The sequence below is a fragment of the Babylonia areolata genome, chromosome 8 (assembly GCF_041734735.1).
Source record: "Babylonia areolata isolate BAREFJ2019XMU chromosome 8, ASM4173473v1, whole genome shotgun sequence".
Lineage (NCBI taxonomy): Eukaryota > Metazoa > Mollusca > Gastropoda > Neogastropoda > Buccinidae > Babylonia > Babylonia areolata.
In genome coordinates this window covers 29,570,162-29,586,408 of record NC_134883.1, presented here as the reverse complement: position 1 = coordinate 29,586,408, position 16,247 = coordinate 29,570,162, and the positions used below count along the sequence as shown (strand labels likewise).

Below are 16,247 nucleotides of genomic sequence, written 5' to 3'. Positions count from 1 at the left end.
AGTATTGTGCACAACAATTTCTCTGTGTGGGCTGCTCTCCCTTTGGAGAGCATGTCGTTACAGTGCAGCGTCACCTTTTTCGGTTTTTTTTTTGTTTGTTTGTTTGGTTGGTTGTTTTTTTTGCTTGTAGATATATTTGTTTTCCTATCAAAGTGGATTTTTCAACAGAATTTTGCCAGGGATGCACTCATTTCATTGCTGCGGGTTCTTTGGGTTTTTTTTTGGGGGGGGGTTTAATTGTTTTTTCTTTTCTTTCTTTTTTTTTTTTTTTTGCGTGCACTAAGTATCCGCTACACACAGGAACTCGGTTTAACGTCTGATCACTCCAAAATCAATGACCTAACATCCAGACCTCTGTCCACCCAAGATCAAGAGGAGGAAGGGGGATTGTAGGAAGACAGGGGGAGAGAGTAGGGGGTGGGGGGGCAAAAATACTGGCGAGTGAGGGCGATCTGGTTACCTTGTGAATGGCGACTGACCGTGCAATTAATTACTAAGTGCCAGTCTGTCTTAACTGATTTAATCAACAGGTGCACTGACGAGTGGGGGTTATCGATCTGGATACTACCTTGAATGGCGACTGACCGTGCAATTGATTACTAAGTGCCAGTCTTACGTCTTAATTTTTATTTTAATTTAATCAGCTGGTGCCGAGCTTGGCAGATCTCAGCCCTTGGGTGTAGTAGCTGTCGTCCTTGGCCTTGTAGCTCCCGTACACATAGTGCAGCTCCATCCTGGGTGAGAAGCGGCTAGCAGGAGGGGTGCGGCCGCACTCCTCCGCCAGGACCCGCAGGTAGTGCGAGGCGTTCCCGCAGCAGATGCCGAGGTACTGGACCCCAAGGGCTCTGGCTTCTCGGGTGAACTGGGCCACCTCTGTGCGCGTGCACTGGAAGGCAGGGAGGTCGAGGGGGAATGCCCTCGTTCCTGGAAGGGATGGGAGAAGAAAGAAGAAAGAAAAGAAAAAAAACATTTTTCTTCTCCTTCCCCTCGTCTAATCTTCTTGTTATGTGGAGTGATGGCCTAGAGGTAACGCGTCCGCCTAGGAAGCGAGAGAATCAGAGCGCTCTGGTTCGAATCACGTCTGAGCTGCCAATATTTTCTCCCCCTCCACTAGACCTTGAGTGGTGGTCTGGACGCTAGTCATTCGGATGAGACGATGAACCGAGGTCCCGTGTGCAGCATGCACTTAGCGCACGTAAAAGAACCACGGCAGCAAAAAGGTTGTTCCTGGCAAAATTCTGTAAAAGAAATCTACTTTGATAGGAAAAACCAATAAAACTGCACGAAGGAAAAAATACACACACACACACACACACACACACAAAGAAAAAAAAAGGGTGGCGCTGTAGTATAGTGACGCGCTCTCCCTGGGGAGAGCAGCCCGAATTTGACACAGAGAAATATGTTGTGATAAAAAGAAATACAAATACAAATTATTATTATTGTTATTAGCTTTAGCATTTACGCCTAATCTTGAAATTAAGCCTTAGTAGTATACAAATAGAACACATACCTAAATATCAAAAGGGAAAATTTGAACATAAGATACCAGACATTATTAAAAAATTGTTCATCTCGCCCCCCCCCCCCCCCCCCGCCCCCACACTCACACCCACAATACACACAAGCACACGCGCTCGCAAACACACGTCATAACACAATCAAAGATAGTACACAATCAAAAATAAACCAAAATATTCTATAACTACCAAGACTCACTCACTCACTAATAGTCATTTTAGTTCATACTTGCTCCCCGAAAACGGAGTATGGCTGCCTTCATGGCGGGATAAAAACGGTCATACACGTAAAAGCCCACTCTTGTACATACGAGTGAACGTGGGAGCTACAGCCCATGAACGAAGAAGAAGTTCATACCGGAAAGGGGTGAGCTGTTGAGAATTATTCAGGAGGGGAAAAGGTGGGTCTTCAGACTGGATTTGAAAGACTGCAGTGAAGGTGAGTGACGGAGAGGCTGAGGAAGTTGATTCCAAAGAATGGGGGCTTGGTATGAAAAACTGCGTTGGTCATACGATTTGGTTCGAGCAGGGGGTATCCCAAGCATGCTGGTGTCATAAGAAGAGCGGAGTTGGCGTGAGGGTATGTAAGGATGAATGAGATCAGAAAAATACTGTGGACCAGAAGCCTCAATGGATTTGAAACAAAGAGAGACGACTTTGAAAATAATTATTTCTTGTACTGGGAGCCAGTGGAAAGCATGAAGGAAATGAGAGACGTGATCAAATTTACAGGAACGAAAGGCAAGACGAGCAGCATAACTAGTTCTGGACTTTCTGAAGCCTAGCAATGAGGTGGCTGGGTGAACCGACAAGAAGGGAATTACAATAATCCAGGCGGGACAGCACAAAGACACAGAAGAGAGTTTGGGTTGCATCTTGAGTCGGGATATGAAGAATGGATGCATTTCTGCGAATTTCAAAGTAATACAGTTTGCGTATTATTTGCAAAATGCTGCTGATAGGAAAGAGACTGGTCGCGTATGACACGAAGATTGCGGACGGAAGAGGAAAGAGGAATATTGGTGCCACTGAGGGGAAACTGAGGAAGGAAGAGAGACAAAGTCTTTGTGGGATGATAATCATGATTTGTTCTTGGATAAAAGATAATTAAACAAATAGATAAAAGGAGAGAGAGGGAGGTGGGGAGAAAATGGTGAATTTAAGAATCAACTTAACAGCATACATAACTTTTTTTTCTGAATGGTGGGGAAATTTGGGATTTCATTACTTGCTTTTCATTGTTGCGAAATCGATGCCGTCCTTTGAATTCTTAACAGTTTCTTCTCTTAATTTCAAACGATTTCACAATTATTTGTTTTGCAATGGATCATTCCCAATGCCAGTTACACACAAAGAAGTCTTCAACTGTGGTAGGATCGCACTATTTTTGTTTAAACTGGTGAGTGAGTGTGTATGCGTGCGTGTTCAGGGGTACGCGCGCGTTTCTCTCGGTGTATAATGTGCATAATATGCCCACGGTATGGATGTATGCATGTATATGTGCGTGTGTGTGTGCGTGTTCCACTATGTATGTGTGCAAGCGCGTGTGTTCATCTCTGTGTGTTCCACTATGTATGCGTGTAAGCAAGCAAGCGCGTCTCTGTGTGTTCGTTCGTTCGTTCGTTCTTTAATTTAGCGTCTTTTCACTATCAGTCATATTAGACGTCTCTATGAGTGTGTGCTTGCGTGTGTGTATATTCCACAGTCCTATCACATCTCACTGGCAGCCTTCTCAATTCTGGCACTGGTCATAGCACAGGCTGCTGACCATGACAAAGCCTGGGTCTCTTATTTTTTGATGCTGTAAAGAGCTGTGAGCGTGGAGCCGCCAAAAGGCTAGCCAACCATGCGTTACAGGTGTTTCTTGTTTATTGGGGTGAACTTCAGAGCCGAAGCATCTGCGCTACTAGCTGCAGTCCAACTCCTCAAGCAGAGAGACAGTTTGCCAGGCCACACTGTCTTCCTCACCGACTGCCGAGCTGTCCTACAAAGCCTCCAGACCGGAGTAAGGGACAAAACCTTGCAAGACACCCGGTCAGAGATGCAAGCCCTAAGTGCCAGAACCACACTGGTCCTACAGTGGGTCCCCTCTCCCTGCAGCATTGCAGGAAATGAAGAGGCAGTCAAGCTCTCCAAAGCAGGAAGCAGGCTCACCCAATCTGCCCACCCCCTTAGCTCTGGGGAGGCTTGAACACCATTCTGCATAGCCACTTTAGGAACAGCTGGCGAGAACTGCTACATCTGGGACCAGAGGAGGACAACATCCATCAACTGGGTCGAGCTCAGCAAGTCACCATTTTCAGACTGCGTACAGACCACTGCCAACTCCTCTCCCAAATCTACAAACTGAAAATTTCCCCACACAGACCAATGTCCGTGTGACATCACTCCTTAAATTCCAGTCCGTGTCCTGCAAGACTGCCCTCTACACGAAGAGCTGAGGCACCAGATCTGGCCCAGTCCCGCAGCGCTCCGGGGCAAGTTGTGGGGAACGGCGACAGAGCTCCAGCTGACTGCGGACTTCGTCATTCACTCCGGACTGACCGTCTGATCGTGACCTGGGAACGCTGAAGAAGTTTGTGGGGATGAATGTAGCACCATCAGCTAAAAGTCTGTTAATGTTGTGAGTCATTCATAATTATGTATGTAACATGTTCAAACGAATGTATGAATGTGTGTTCATATGTGAATGTATGTTGGCGTCGGTGGTTTGACATTGATTTGACATTACCTGTCTTTTCATTTTTGAAGGACAGAAGCGTTGGATTCTTGTCATCAGTCGTGCTGTATGCCACGGGTAGAGCCATGATTGGTCCCTGTCACACACACACACACACACACACGCGCACACATACACACACTTTTCACCTGACTGTGAGTGGAGATAGTCTTTCGGATGAGACGATTAAACCGAGATCACACAATATGCAGCATGCACTTGGCGCACGTAAAACAACCCACAGCAACGAAGGAGTTGCATGTCCCTTACAAATTTCTGTAGAAAATTCGACTTTGATAGTGAGCGTGCACATAGCTACGAGGGCTGTTCATTAAAAAAAAACAACCAACCCTGATCCATTTCCCATGGAACGAAAACTGGGCACAATTATTAGTCTTTCTAAACAAGTCTTTCTCACCAAGGGTGACACTTCTCCCATCGCTTTATGCAGTCTTTGAAGAAGGCCTTGCCTGTAGAAGTCTGCAGCCAGGTTGCACCAGAAGATACGACTTGGGGGTATGGATGGGTATAAAATAAGAATTGGAGAACCCACCCACCTCCACACACCCATCCACCCCCACCCTTACCACCCCACATGTAATCTGTGCATGTGTTATATCAGTCTGTTAATGTTGTATAAACAGATATTACGATAAAATTGAATATTGGTAACCCGGAAATGTGTTATATTATCAGTCTATTTGTATAAACGAGACATGATAAAAAAAAAAAGATTACTGGTAACCCGGGCAATTTAATTAATTAAGAACCCGCATATTTCTAGTTGACGTTACTGAACGGACCGCATTAACACAGATTGTGGCTCAACATCGGAGTCTGTTATTCTGTTGTATGAAAATATCGGTGACTCCGTCTACACCACCCAACCCCTCTCAGCCCTCCCCCCCCCCCCCCCCACCACCCCACCCCGGCATCCCACGGGGTGGGGTGGGGTGGGGTTGGGGGCGTGAGGGTGGTGGTAGCCTCTTAACCACATAACCACGCCATCCAGTCTCACCTTGCAGGCTTCGCGGACCTTCCTCAGGGGCCTCAGGATGTTGGTGGGCCCCTTGCCGCAGTTGAGGCCCACCACGGCCGCCCCGGCCTCCTCCAGCCGGCGACAGGCCTCCCCGATGGGCACTCCGTCGTAGGTCTGGTCCTCAGCCAGCGGAGTCAAGCTCACGGTTGCTGGCAGGCCTGCATGTGGGGATAATAATGATAATTTGTGTTAAAATTTTCTCTCTCTCTCTCTCTCTCTCTCTCTCTTTTTTTTTTTTTTTTTTTTTTTTTTTTGTCACAACAGATTTTTCTGTGTGAAATCCGGGCTGCTCTCCCCACGGAGAGCACGTCGCTACACTGAGAATGCCACCTTTTTTTTTCTTTTTCTTTTTTTTCCTGTGTGCAGTTTTATTTGGGTTTTTTTTCCTACGAGTGGATTTTTCTACAGAATTTTACCAGGAACAACCCTTTTGTTACCGGGGGTTCCTTTATGTGCGCCAAGTGCATGCTATGCACGGAACTTCGGTTTATGGTCTCATCCAGAGACACCTCAAGGTCTAGTGAAGGGGGAGAAATTATGATTCGAACCAGCGCGCTCAGGTTCTCACACTTCTTAGGCGGACGCGTTACCTCTAGGCCATCACTCCACATGATAATTATCATGTCATATATGATAATATGTCATGTGCCGGAGTGCCATTATCGTTACTACAACTAGACAGACAAACACACACACACACACACACACACACACTATATATATATATATATATATATATATATATATATATATATATATATATATATATTCCTTTATTTATTTACCTATTCATTTATTTGTTTGTTTATTTATTAAGTATACCTATGTGTTTGTCTGTTTTCAAAACGTGTGTATTAGTATAATTATTATATTCTGTGTTAGTATGCTTGGAACTAAGATTTAAGTGTCAACGGTTGCTGGCAGACCTGCGGCAATAATACTAATAGTATCATGATACTATGTAATGTGCCAGGAGTGCCACTATAACTGCAACGGCACACACACACACTCACACACACAGACACACACACACACACACACACACAGACTCACACATATAAAATATAACACACACACACACACACACACACACACACACACACACACACACACACACACATTACAGAGAGAGAAGAAAAGCAAACACACCCATCTGTCACGTATTCCAAATTTTCGGACCAGTCTCGTTTACATGTTACAAGGGTCAGTCTCATATATCATGACGCAAGCATGCCATTTCGTAGCCAACATGCTGTGATGCAAATTAGCCACTGCCAGGTTTCGCCCATAGCCGACAGAATTGCGATTCTCTATTTTTTGCTACTATCAAAACATAAGTCCCTTAAAACCTAACTAAATAACTCAATCAAAAGTAGTTGTAACAAAAACAACAACAAAGATACAATTGTTATCATTTATAAAGTATGTGGTTGTCAGTTTTCGAAATGTGTGTATTGGTATACTATATTCCGTGTTAATATGCTTAGAACTAAGGAACTGTTTTGATAAAAGTGTCAACATAGATTATATCTCAATATCACAAGACTGAATCATGTCTTCCTATATCAGTATCAGTAGCTCAAGGAGGCGCCACTGCGTTCGGACAAATCCATATATGCTACACCACATCTGCCAAGCAGATGCCTGACCAGCAGCGTAACCCAACGCGCTTAGTCAGGCCTTGAGAAAATAACAAAACAAAACAAACAAAAAAGTAATAATAAATAAATAAAGGGGAAAAATAAATAAAATGAAACACACACACACACACACACACACACACACACACACACACACACACAAACAAACAAACAAAAACAACTATAAATGAAAATAACTGATTGTATTGTAATCTCTTTGCCTCTGAGCTTACAGGGTCATACTGCCTCGGACATGCGGATGTAAAGGAAAATCAGCGAGCTGACCGGTTTGCTGGTAACAGCAACAACAACGAGCAAGTCTACATCTGAGGAAATAGGAAATCCTCAGAATGAGTAAAAGAGTACCTTAAAAAACACACCAGAAAACAAAAAACAAAAACAAAAAAAAAAACCCAGATACAAGGCCATCACACTACTGACCGCCTCACAGAAAGAAAGACAGAGAGAGGGAGTGGGGTGGCTGTACTGTGAAAGTTAGAGCACGATCCTTTGCAAATCACACGGATATTGGCATAATTTCCAAGCCAACATTGCATGCATTGAGCAATTTTCTTCAAAACGGAACAAAGTCTCTCTGGGCTTTCCCAAATACAATAGGCTGAGCAAGACGCTAGACGCCACATGGCATCAGAGACTCCTTTCAACCCTTCTTGCGGCAAATCTGTGGCGTTGTGTGTGTGTGTGTGTGTGTGTGCGCGCGCGCGCGTTTTCTTCAGTTTAACGTCTATTCACTATAAGTGTTTTTAGACGGAAAGGAGTAAAGTAGTGGATAAAGGAAAGGGAATGCATGTGAATATTAGTGTAAAAAAAAAGTGTTCATGTTATATATCAGAGGAAAAGTATATTATAAGAAAAAGTCTAAAGAGATTGTGGTGTGTATTGAATGACGTGTCATGGGAAGGAGAATATGTATATGCATATCAACAAGTATTAACCTACAACAATGTAAATATAAATAACAGTATTAATTATAATACATCAAAGGAGGATACCAACTGGACTGGAGTTTAAAACTTCTGAAAACATTCTAAGCAATGAATAATCATTCAAAATCTTTTCAGTGGCTAATGAAATATTGGAAGGAAAGTCATCAACTACATCTTTTAGAATTAACTATCTTATGCTCGGACAATGAATGAGTAGATGGCTTACAGTTGTTTGCTTACCGCATATACATTTTATATTTTTAGAAAATTTTGTATGAGAGGCATTTAAACGAAATCTATACATTAGACTTGTAATTTGTCTTGAATGTGCTGTTGGTGTCGAATTTTGAAAATGTTTGGGATTAGCTGCATTCTTTGTGTTTACACAACATTGGTAATACTGATTATTTGAATCTATAAGTAATTTCTTAAATCGATTTCTAGATACATTTTCTATACAACTAACTGGATGTCAAGTTGTATTGCACCTTCGAAATTACGTGCTGCTCTTCTAGCTGCTTGGTCTACCCACTCATTTGAAGATATTCCACAGTGCGAAGGTACTCAACAGAAAGTTATTTTAATGCCCCGTTTTGTCAGTTGGTGAATAATATGTTTTATTTCCATTGTCATCTCAATTCGCTTCTTTGAATTTGGAGATTCTATAACTTGTAATACTGACTTTGAGTCTACACATAATAAATTTTCACTTACAGTTTTCGGAATGTCTGAAATATAATCTAAGGCCATAAGTATGGCTATAAGTTCAGCTGTGAAAATGGAATATTGCCTACCATTATAGTATAATTTTTCTATTCTAAATGAAGGAATTACAAAAGCCGCTCCTGAATTTCCATCTTCTACTTCTAGAACAGATCCGTCTGTGTATGTGTGTGTGCGTGCGTGCGACCTCTCACGCCCCCCTTTCTCCCAACTCTTGTTGGATTTTGCCCCGCACCCCACCCCTTTTATTCAAGACTGGCATAGCCTCTTTACTCCTGAACAAGCCACACAGAACACACGGACAATACAGAACAAACACATGGTTGCTTCGGTGGTTTTTCAACTTGAAATTAATAAACAATGAGGCCAGGAGATCAAATGATTAACAAATAGTAAAGAGTGGTAACTCTCTCCACACACAAGGTACATAACTTCAAGCCAATGCTGCTTACGCTACCGATTTTCGACTATGGCCATCAGAACAGCAGAATGGGGTAACAGCTATTCGTACTATATGGGCTGGGATTTGATTTTTGTGGAGAGTGTCTTGCCCAAGTTACATCCACACTCTCTCGGCCAAGAGGGTTTTAGGACAGCCGGCAACTGACAGGGTGGTTCCCAAAGGCCAACTAGCCCCCAAGGCTGCTGCAGCACTAAGAGCCAGTGCAATCATGCCTCCCAGTTTGAGAGTCACAGTCCATCACAAAAGACTAAGCTATAAGTGAGTTCCCATTGCATTGGAGAAACCAATGATAATACAGCTCTCACTGTGCTGTTGGTCCAACTGTAAACTTATGTCAATCTGTGATTATAAGCTGATACATACTGGCCAAGACTTAACTGATACAGAAAAGCTAAGGCGTATGTTTGTCATAATTATTTCTGGGACGTTTCCATGTCAAAGCAAGGACAGCCGAGTCCTACCCTTGCCGTATTTCTGGATCGTCTTCAGAGCCAGCATGGCCTCGCCGAAATCATTGAACGTCTCCGCCACCATGAAGTCTGCTCCCTCTTCCACCGCCCACTGTATTTGATCCTGCATGCACACACACACACACACACACACACACACTCACACTCACACATACTCGCACACACACACACACACACACACACACACACACACACACACACACAGAGTCACAGAAATATCACACACACACACACACACACAAACAAACAAACAAATAAACAAACAAAGACACACACACACACACACACACACACAAACACACACACACACACACACAAACGAAAAGCATTCAGGTTCAGTAGTTCAAGGAGGCGTCACTGCGTTCGGACAAATCCATATACGCTACACCACATCTGCCAAGCAGATGCCTGACCAGCAGCGTAACCCAACGCGAGCAAAACGCATACACACAGAGTCACAGAAATCTCTCTCTCTCTCTCACACACACGCAAACACACACACACACACACACCCCACACTCAACCCCCTCCTCCTCCCCCCCCCCACACACAAACACACACACACAATCCCCTCACCCACCCACCCCTACACACACACATTCCCCACACCAATCTACCCCTCCCCCCCCTACCCCCAAAGTCCCTTGCCGCCCCCACACCGCCAATCCCCCCCCCCCCCCCCTACCCCGCCCCAACATACCTTGAACATCTCCTCCACGACCTTGACGCTCTCGGGGTCGTCCCTGTTGTAGATGGTGGTGTTGCAGATGTTGCCCGCCATCAGAGTGCCCGTCTCGTCCGCCACGGCACGTGCAATGCGCAGAGCTTGGCGGTTCAGCCTCTCCAGGTCCCCGTCCCGCCCAATCACCTTCAGTTTTTCGCGGTGCCCGTAGTACTGACCCACACAAAAATGCGATTGTGATGGCCAAGAGGCAACGGGTCCGCCAAGGAAGCGAGAGAAATCTGAGCGCACTGTGGTCTGCTGGACGCTAGTCATTCGGATGAGACGAGAAACCGAGGTCCCGTGTGCAGCAAGCACTCAGCGCTCGTAAAAATGAACCCACGACAACAAAAGGGTTGTCCCTGGCAAAATTATGTAGAAAAATCTACTTCGATAGGAAACACACACACACACACACACACACACACACACACACACACACACACACACAAAACAAACAAAACTGCAGGCAGGAAAAAAACAAAACAAAACAAAGTAAAGAAAAAGCGTGACGCTCTCACTGTTGCGACGCGCCCTCCCTGGGGAGAGCAGTCCGAATTTCACACCGGCAGAAAAATCTGTTATGTATCTCTACTAACACAATGCTTTCACAATGGTGACGATGATCAGCAGAAGAAGAAGAATATCTGTAGTGGTAGTAGTGTTCTATTATTATTATTGCCATTATTACTTTTATTATTACTATTCGTTTTGTTTCCTTGTGTGTAGGTATAGACGAAGTAAAGTCTGTTGCATTTGTGGTTCTCGGTAGCGGGCTATGTATTTCTCGTGACGACGATGACCAAGTCAACTCCTTGGCGGAAAAAAAAGGAAAGATAAAAGAAAGAAAACGTTGTTGTTGTTTTTTTTAAGTCGACTTATGCGAGGATCGTATTATCTATACCTGGGATAAGTCGGCCTTTTTCTGACAGAAAGTGGACTTATCCGAGGTTGTGAGGTCAACCATTTTAAACAGTAATCCATTGGTGTCTTAACTCATATAACAAAAAGGACATGATACATGTAATCTTTTCTGCCTCTGTGTTGTATTGGAACATGTATGTTAAACATTATCTGGTTATTGTATTTATCGATTGGCTAACATTTACTGATTTATTATTTTGTATATGTCAGTTGCTTGCAGGCTATGACAACTGTAATTTAGGCTTCGAGTTCAAAATGTTAATTTTTTTTTTCTCTGCCTTTTCTTTTTCTTTTGTCGCATTTGTCCCCCTTACAATAAAAGTTTTGTGTCGCATTAGTTCATTACTCTTTCTTCCTTCATTTATGACTTCAATCATAATTATATACCCTACTGTGCTTGCACTTGTGTACAATCTAATGTGTTTCTTTGTTTGCATCATTTAGGATTTACATCTCTCTGCCTGTCCGTCTGTGTGTGTGTGTGTGTGTGTGTGTGTGTGTGTGTGTGTGTGTGTGTCTGTGTGTGTGTGTGTGTGTGGTGGTTGTTGTTGTTTTGTTTTTTGTTGTTGTTTTTTTTGGTTTTTTTCTCCTCTGTTATGGATCTCTACGAACACAATGCTTTCATTTTATTTAGTATTGTGTAGTGTAGACCCTATTCAGGGCGGGGACTGTATGTAAAAAAGCACATTAGTGCTTATCTGTTATCCTCGAAATAAAGAGTTTGTCTTATCTTGCCTTGTCTTGCCTTCTCTCTCTCTCTCTCTCTCTCTCTCTCTCTCTCTCTCTCTCTCTCTCTCTCTCTTGTTTTTGGGAGGTTTCTTTTCAGGTTACGCACTCGGCTACTATTTGTCTACCATTTTTTTTCTTTTGAGCGATGCATAGTGTAATGGCCTTGTACTTGGTGAAAACATAAAAATAAAAAAAGCCAGTGACTGTGTTGCTGATCAATCGAATAATCATTGGCATCGTCTCCAGTCCAACGATGCAGATGTTCTCCAAAATGGAGCAGTCTTTCATAGCCTTCCCAGATAGTACAGAAGACTGAAGAAACATGCTAGTCATATCCTTGGTCTCGGAGAAATCGATGGAAGTATTTGTGACTACAGTGGCAAAAAGTTGTGTGTGTGTGTGTGTGTGTGTGTGTGTGTGTGTGTGTGTGTGTGTGTGTGTGTGTGTGTGTGCGTGTGTGCGTGTGTGTGTGTCTGTGTCTGTGTGTCTGTGTGTGCGAGTGCAAATCCGCCCAGAATGTTTGCGACACGAACATAATGTATGCATGCTATTATGAATGAGGATGTGCGTTCGTGTGTGTGTGTGTGTGTGTGTGTGTGTGTGTGTGTGTGTGTGTGTGTGTGTGTATGTAGCAGCAGCAGCAGTAGTAGTAGTAGTAGTAGTAGTAGTAGTAGTCTTCAATTTAAGGCTTCCACTTTAAGTGATATTAGACGGGAAAAAAGGGGAGGGGGGGGGGTGGAAGGCGGGGCGTGGTGGTGGGAACGGTATTGGGCAGAGGGTGAAGAATGGTGTGTGTGTGTATGTGTGTGTGCGCGTGTGTGGTGGGGAAAGATACAGAGCATCGGAAAAAATAAAACATTAAAAGGGGAGACATAGGCACAATATAGAAGGAAACGCTAACATCAAACAACTGTAACAACTATAACAAATGTCCAATTGGACTATGCAGCAAACCTTCTGCAATAGCAGATAACATCTTGAAATTGTCAAAAATACATTCAAAAGAATTTTCCGAGAAGTTTGGTAAAAACGATTTCAGACTGACATTCAAAGAGTATGTGGTTGCTAGTTTTTTTTTTTTATACATTTACACATCTCTGCTGAACTTTGTTATAAAAGCGTTCAGCTTTATCCTGTTTGATAATGCCTGAATTTGCCTTAATCTGAACAAATTACTGAATGTATTTGATTGATTGATAGATTCCGGTTGTTGAATATTATTTATACTTTTATTTAAAACTTTGCCATTTTGCTGGTATACTTCCCTGACTTTGCTCCATGATGCTTTTTCAAGTAAGCGGTACCCCTCTTGTACAGACAAAGGTACATAAAGGTTTGTGGTTCCCTGTTGGTGTTTTGCACCTTTTCTTGCAGCCCTGTCAGCCCATTCATTATATAGGAGACCAAGATGAGAAGGAACCCAACAAAAAGTTATGTGGGTTCCTCTCAAATTCAAAAGATGTTCAATGTGACTTATGTCCATTATTATGTTGGACTTGTTCTTACAATTTGATGAGTTTAAAGCATATAATACAGATTTTGAATCAACACAAAATAAGACTTGTGGAAGGCAAACTGGAAGATCAAGAATATTATTTAAAGCCATAAGAACAGCGATATCTTCAGCTGTGAATATTGACCGATCTTTACCAATATGGTATGATCGTTCAGTTTTCAGTTTTGGTATAACGAAAGCTGTACTGCTTGGCCATTGTCTAGGAGTGGGCCGTCTGTGTAAATATGTAAGTGGTCACGGTATCTATTCTGAAGGTGTAATCGGACTTCTGTTGCCATGATATCTGGATTTCTTTTTTTGCAATGTCAGTATGATTGATATCAAACTGTGCTTTACTCATCTCCCAGATGGGGCATGGACTTACTGTTTTCTGCGTGTCTACATTATCTGGATTAATTTCGGACTTTTGGAAAAGGTTCGACACAAACGTGCCAATTGGTATTAGATAAGATATCGTTTTAGCTCTTTTTGGGAAGTTGTTTTCAGATGCAATTCTTACTTCCTCCGATGTAAAATTTTCAGTTGTTGAGCTTCTCAATACGTATTTAGCACATGCCAGGTTTCGGTATTCATCCAAAGGTAATTCTCCTATTTCTTTATATGTTCCGAGGGTTGATGCGTGGAAAGGTACGCCAAGGGCAAGTCTATATGCTTTACAGTCAATGCTTTGAAGTTTCTTTAACAAATACTTTGGAGCATTGAAAAAGACTTCCTGTCCATACGATAGTTTGGATCTAATAAGTGATGACGATAAATGTTTTAATGTGTGTATGTGTGCGTGTGCGTGTGCGTTTGCGTGTGTGTGTGTGTGTGTGTGTGTGTGTGTGTGTGTGTGTGTGTGCGTGCGTGCATGCGCAAACGCATGTGTGTTTGTGTGTGTGTCTTTGTGTGTGTTTTGGTGTGTGTGTGTGTGTGTGTGTGTGTGTGTGTGTGTGTGTGTGTGTCTGTGTGGGTGTGAATATGTCTACATGTGCGTCTGTCTGAAGGATGAGGCCTGGGTACGTATTCATTTTAAGTTAATGCTTTATCCATGCCTGTACTTCTGGACTATCACGGCCTGACCCAGTGCGCTGGGTTTATGCGTAGTCATGTATCCGCTCCCTTGCTGTTTTATTATCATGATCATTATTATTGTTACTATTATCATTATCATCATCATGATTATCATCATTATTATTATTATCATTATTATCATCATCATTATCATCATCAAGCAGATGTGGTGCAGTGAAGGTAAATTTTGAATCCTTATTTTAACACACGTCAACCTGACAGTAGAAACTGAAAATAAGATATCTTTTTGCCCCTCTCCCTCCCTCCCCCCCCCCCTCTCTCTCTCACTCTCTCTACCAGTCTGTCTGTCTTTCCCTCTTCGTGTCTCTTTGTCTCTGTCTGTCTGTCTGTCTGTTTCTTCTCTATTTCTCTCCCTTCTAACTCTGTATGTCTGTCTCAGTGTCTCAGTGTCTGTCTCTGTCTCTCATTCTAAACGCATGAACAGTGGAACGTGCTACGGATTTAGTGGTGCAACCAATCGGTATTACCGTGACCGAAACGTGGCTTTTATTGCACAAGTGTGGTTGGAAAAACGACGGCAAGCAAATAAAAGGCATTCCATAGTCACTAGTGTTAACTCTGCCAGGTAAAATAAATGAGAAAAATAAATTTCTACCCCCCCCCCCCCACACCCCCCTCTTCCAAAGAAGAAAAGACTACCACGCACGCCTGCAAGCATGCATGCATGGAAGCATGTGTGTGTGTGTGTGTGTGCGTGTGTGTGTGTGTGTGCGTGTGTGTGCGCGCGTGATATAATTGCTTATTTATTTATTTATCTATTTATTTATGTATTTATTTTATGCTTACATGTTTATAGCCTTCTTTTATTTTCTTCTTCACAACAAACGACAACCATTCCTCTTACCGTGAGGGCAAGCACGACGTCACTTCCGGCGCGGACGAACTCTTCGTGCAGGCTTTTGACCACTTCCGGGTGCTCGAGGACCACTTCCGGAACGAAAGGTCCGGCGGCCAAGTACCCTCTTCGCTCCAGCTCAAAGATGTATCCCTCCGCCACCACGATGCTCTCGCCTCGCTTCAAGCGCGCGACCAAACCATCTGGGACACACAGAATAATCATGGAGTGTCAGGCCTAATTGAGAATGCTCCAAGGGTGGGTGAAATTTTGTGCTTACAATTGACCACCAAATTCTTATCAATCGTCTTATCACTGCCTTTGGCATTAAATCTACTGCTTTAAAATGGTTTTCTTCATATCTTTCAAATCGTCAACTCAAGGTTAAAGTAAAACATAGCACTTCTAAAGTCATTCTTCTTGTGTTTGGTGTCCCTCAGGGATCAGTCTTAGTGCCTATTTTGTTCACTTTGTACACTCACCCTTTGTCTGACATTTTCAAAAGGCATTCATTTGGTTACCATAAATATGCAGATGACACAGAATTACAAAAAGCCGCTCCACCATCTGATTTTAAAACAGTCATTACTGAATTGGAAGCTTGTGTAGCTGATGTAAAAACACGGATGGACAAAAACAAGCTAAAACTCAATGAAGACAAAACCGAACTCTTAGCCGTAGGAGACCTAACTCGTCTTAAGGCAGCAGAAAAGGACCCAGTTACGTTTGGCACTGCTTCAGTTTCAGTTTCAGTTTCAGTAGCTCAAGGAGGCGTCACTGCGTTCGGACAAATCCATATACGCTACACCACATCTGCCAAGCAGATGCCTGACCAGCAGCGTAACCCAACGCGCTTAGTCAGGCCTTGAGAAAAAAAAAGATAAATACACAAAAAAACTACTACTAATAATAATAATTTGTTGTCAA

The 16,247-nt window shown here is 43.1% G+C and overlaps 1 protein-coding gene across 2 annotated transcripts in view; it reads right to left on the bottom strand.

The window, feature by feature from the left end:
* Positions 1–232: 232 nt before the first annotated feature.
* Positions 233–16,247, bottom strand: part of LOC143284718 (betaine--homocysteine S-methyltransferase 1-like) — a 17,218-nt gene continuing 1,203 nt past the window's right edge. For both annotated transcript variants that reach the window (XM_076591658.1, XM_076591659.1), the window contains exons 2-7: positions 15,330–15,523; positions 10,222–10,416; positions 9,513–9,624; positions 5,258–5,436; positions 4,252–4,336; positions 233–924 (exon numbers count right to left, since the gene is read on the bottom strand). In XM_076591658.1, the coding sequence (XP_076447773.1) occupies positions 641–924; positions 4,252–4,336; positions 5,258–5,436; positions 9,513–9,624; positions 10,222–10,416; positions 15,330–15,523 (1,049 nt within the window). In that variant the 3' untranslated portion in view covers positions 233–640. The remainder of the gene's footprint in view (positions 925–4,251; positions 4,337–5,257; positions 5,437–9,512; positions 9,625–10,221; positions 10,417–15,329; positions 15,524–16,247) is intronic.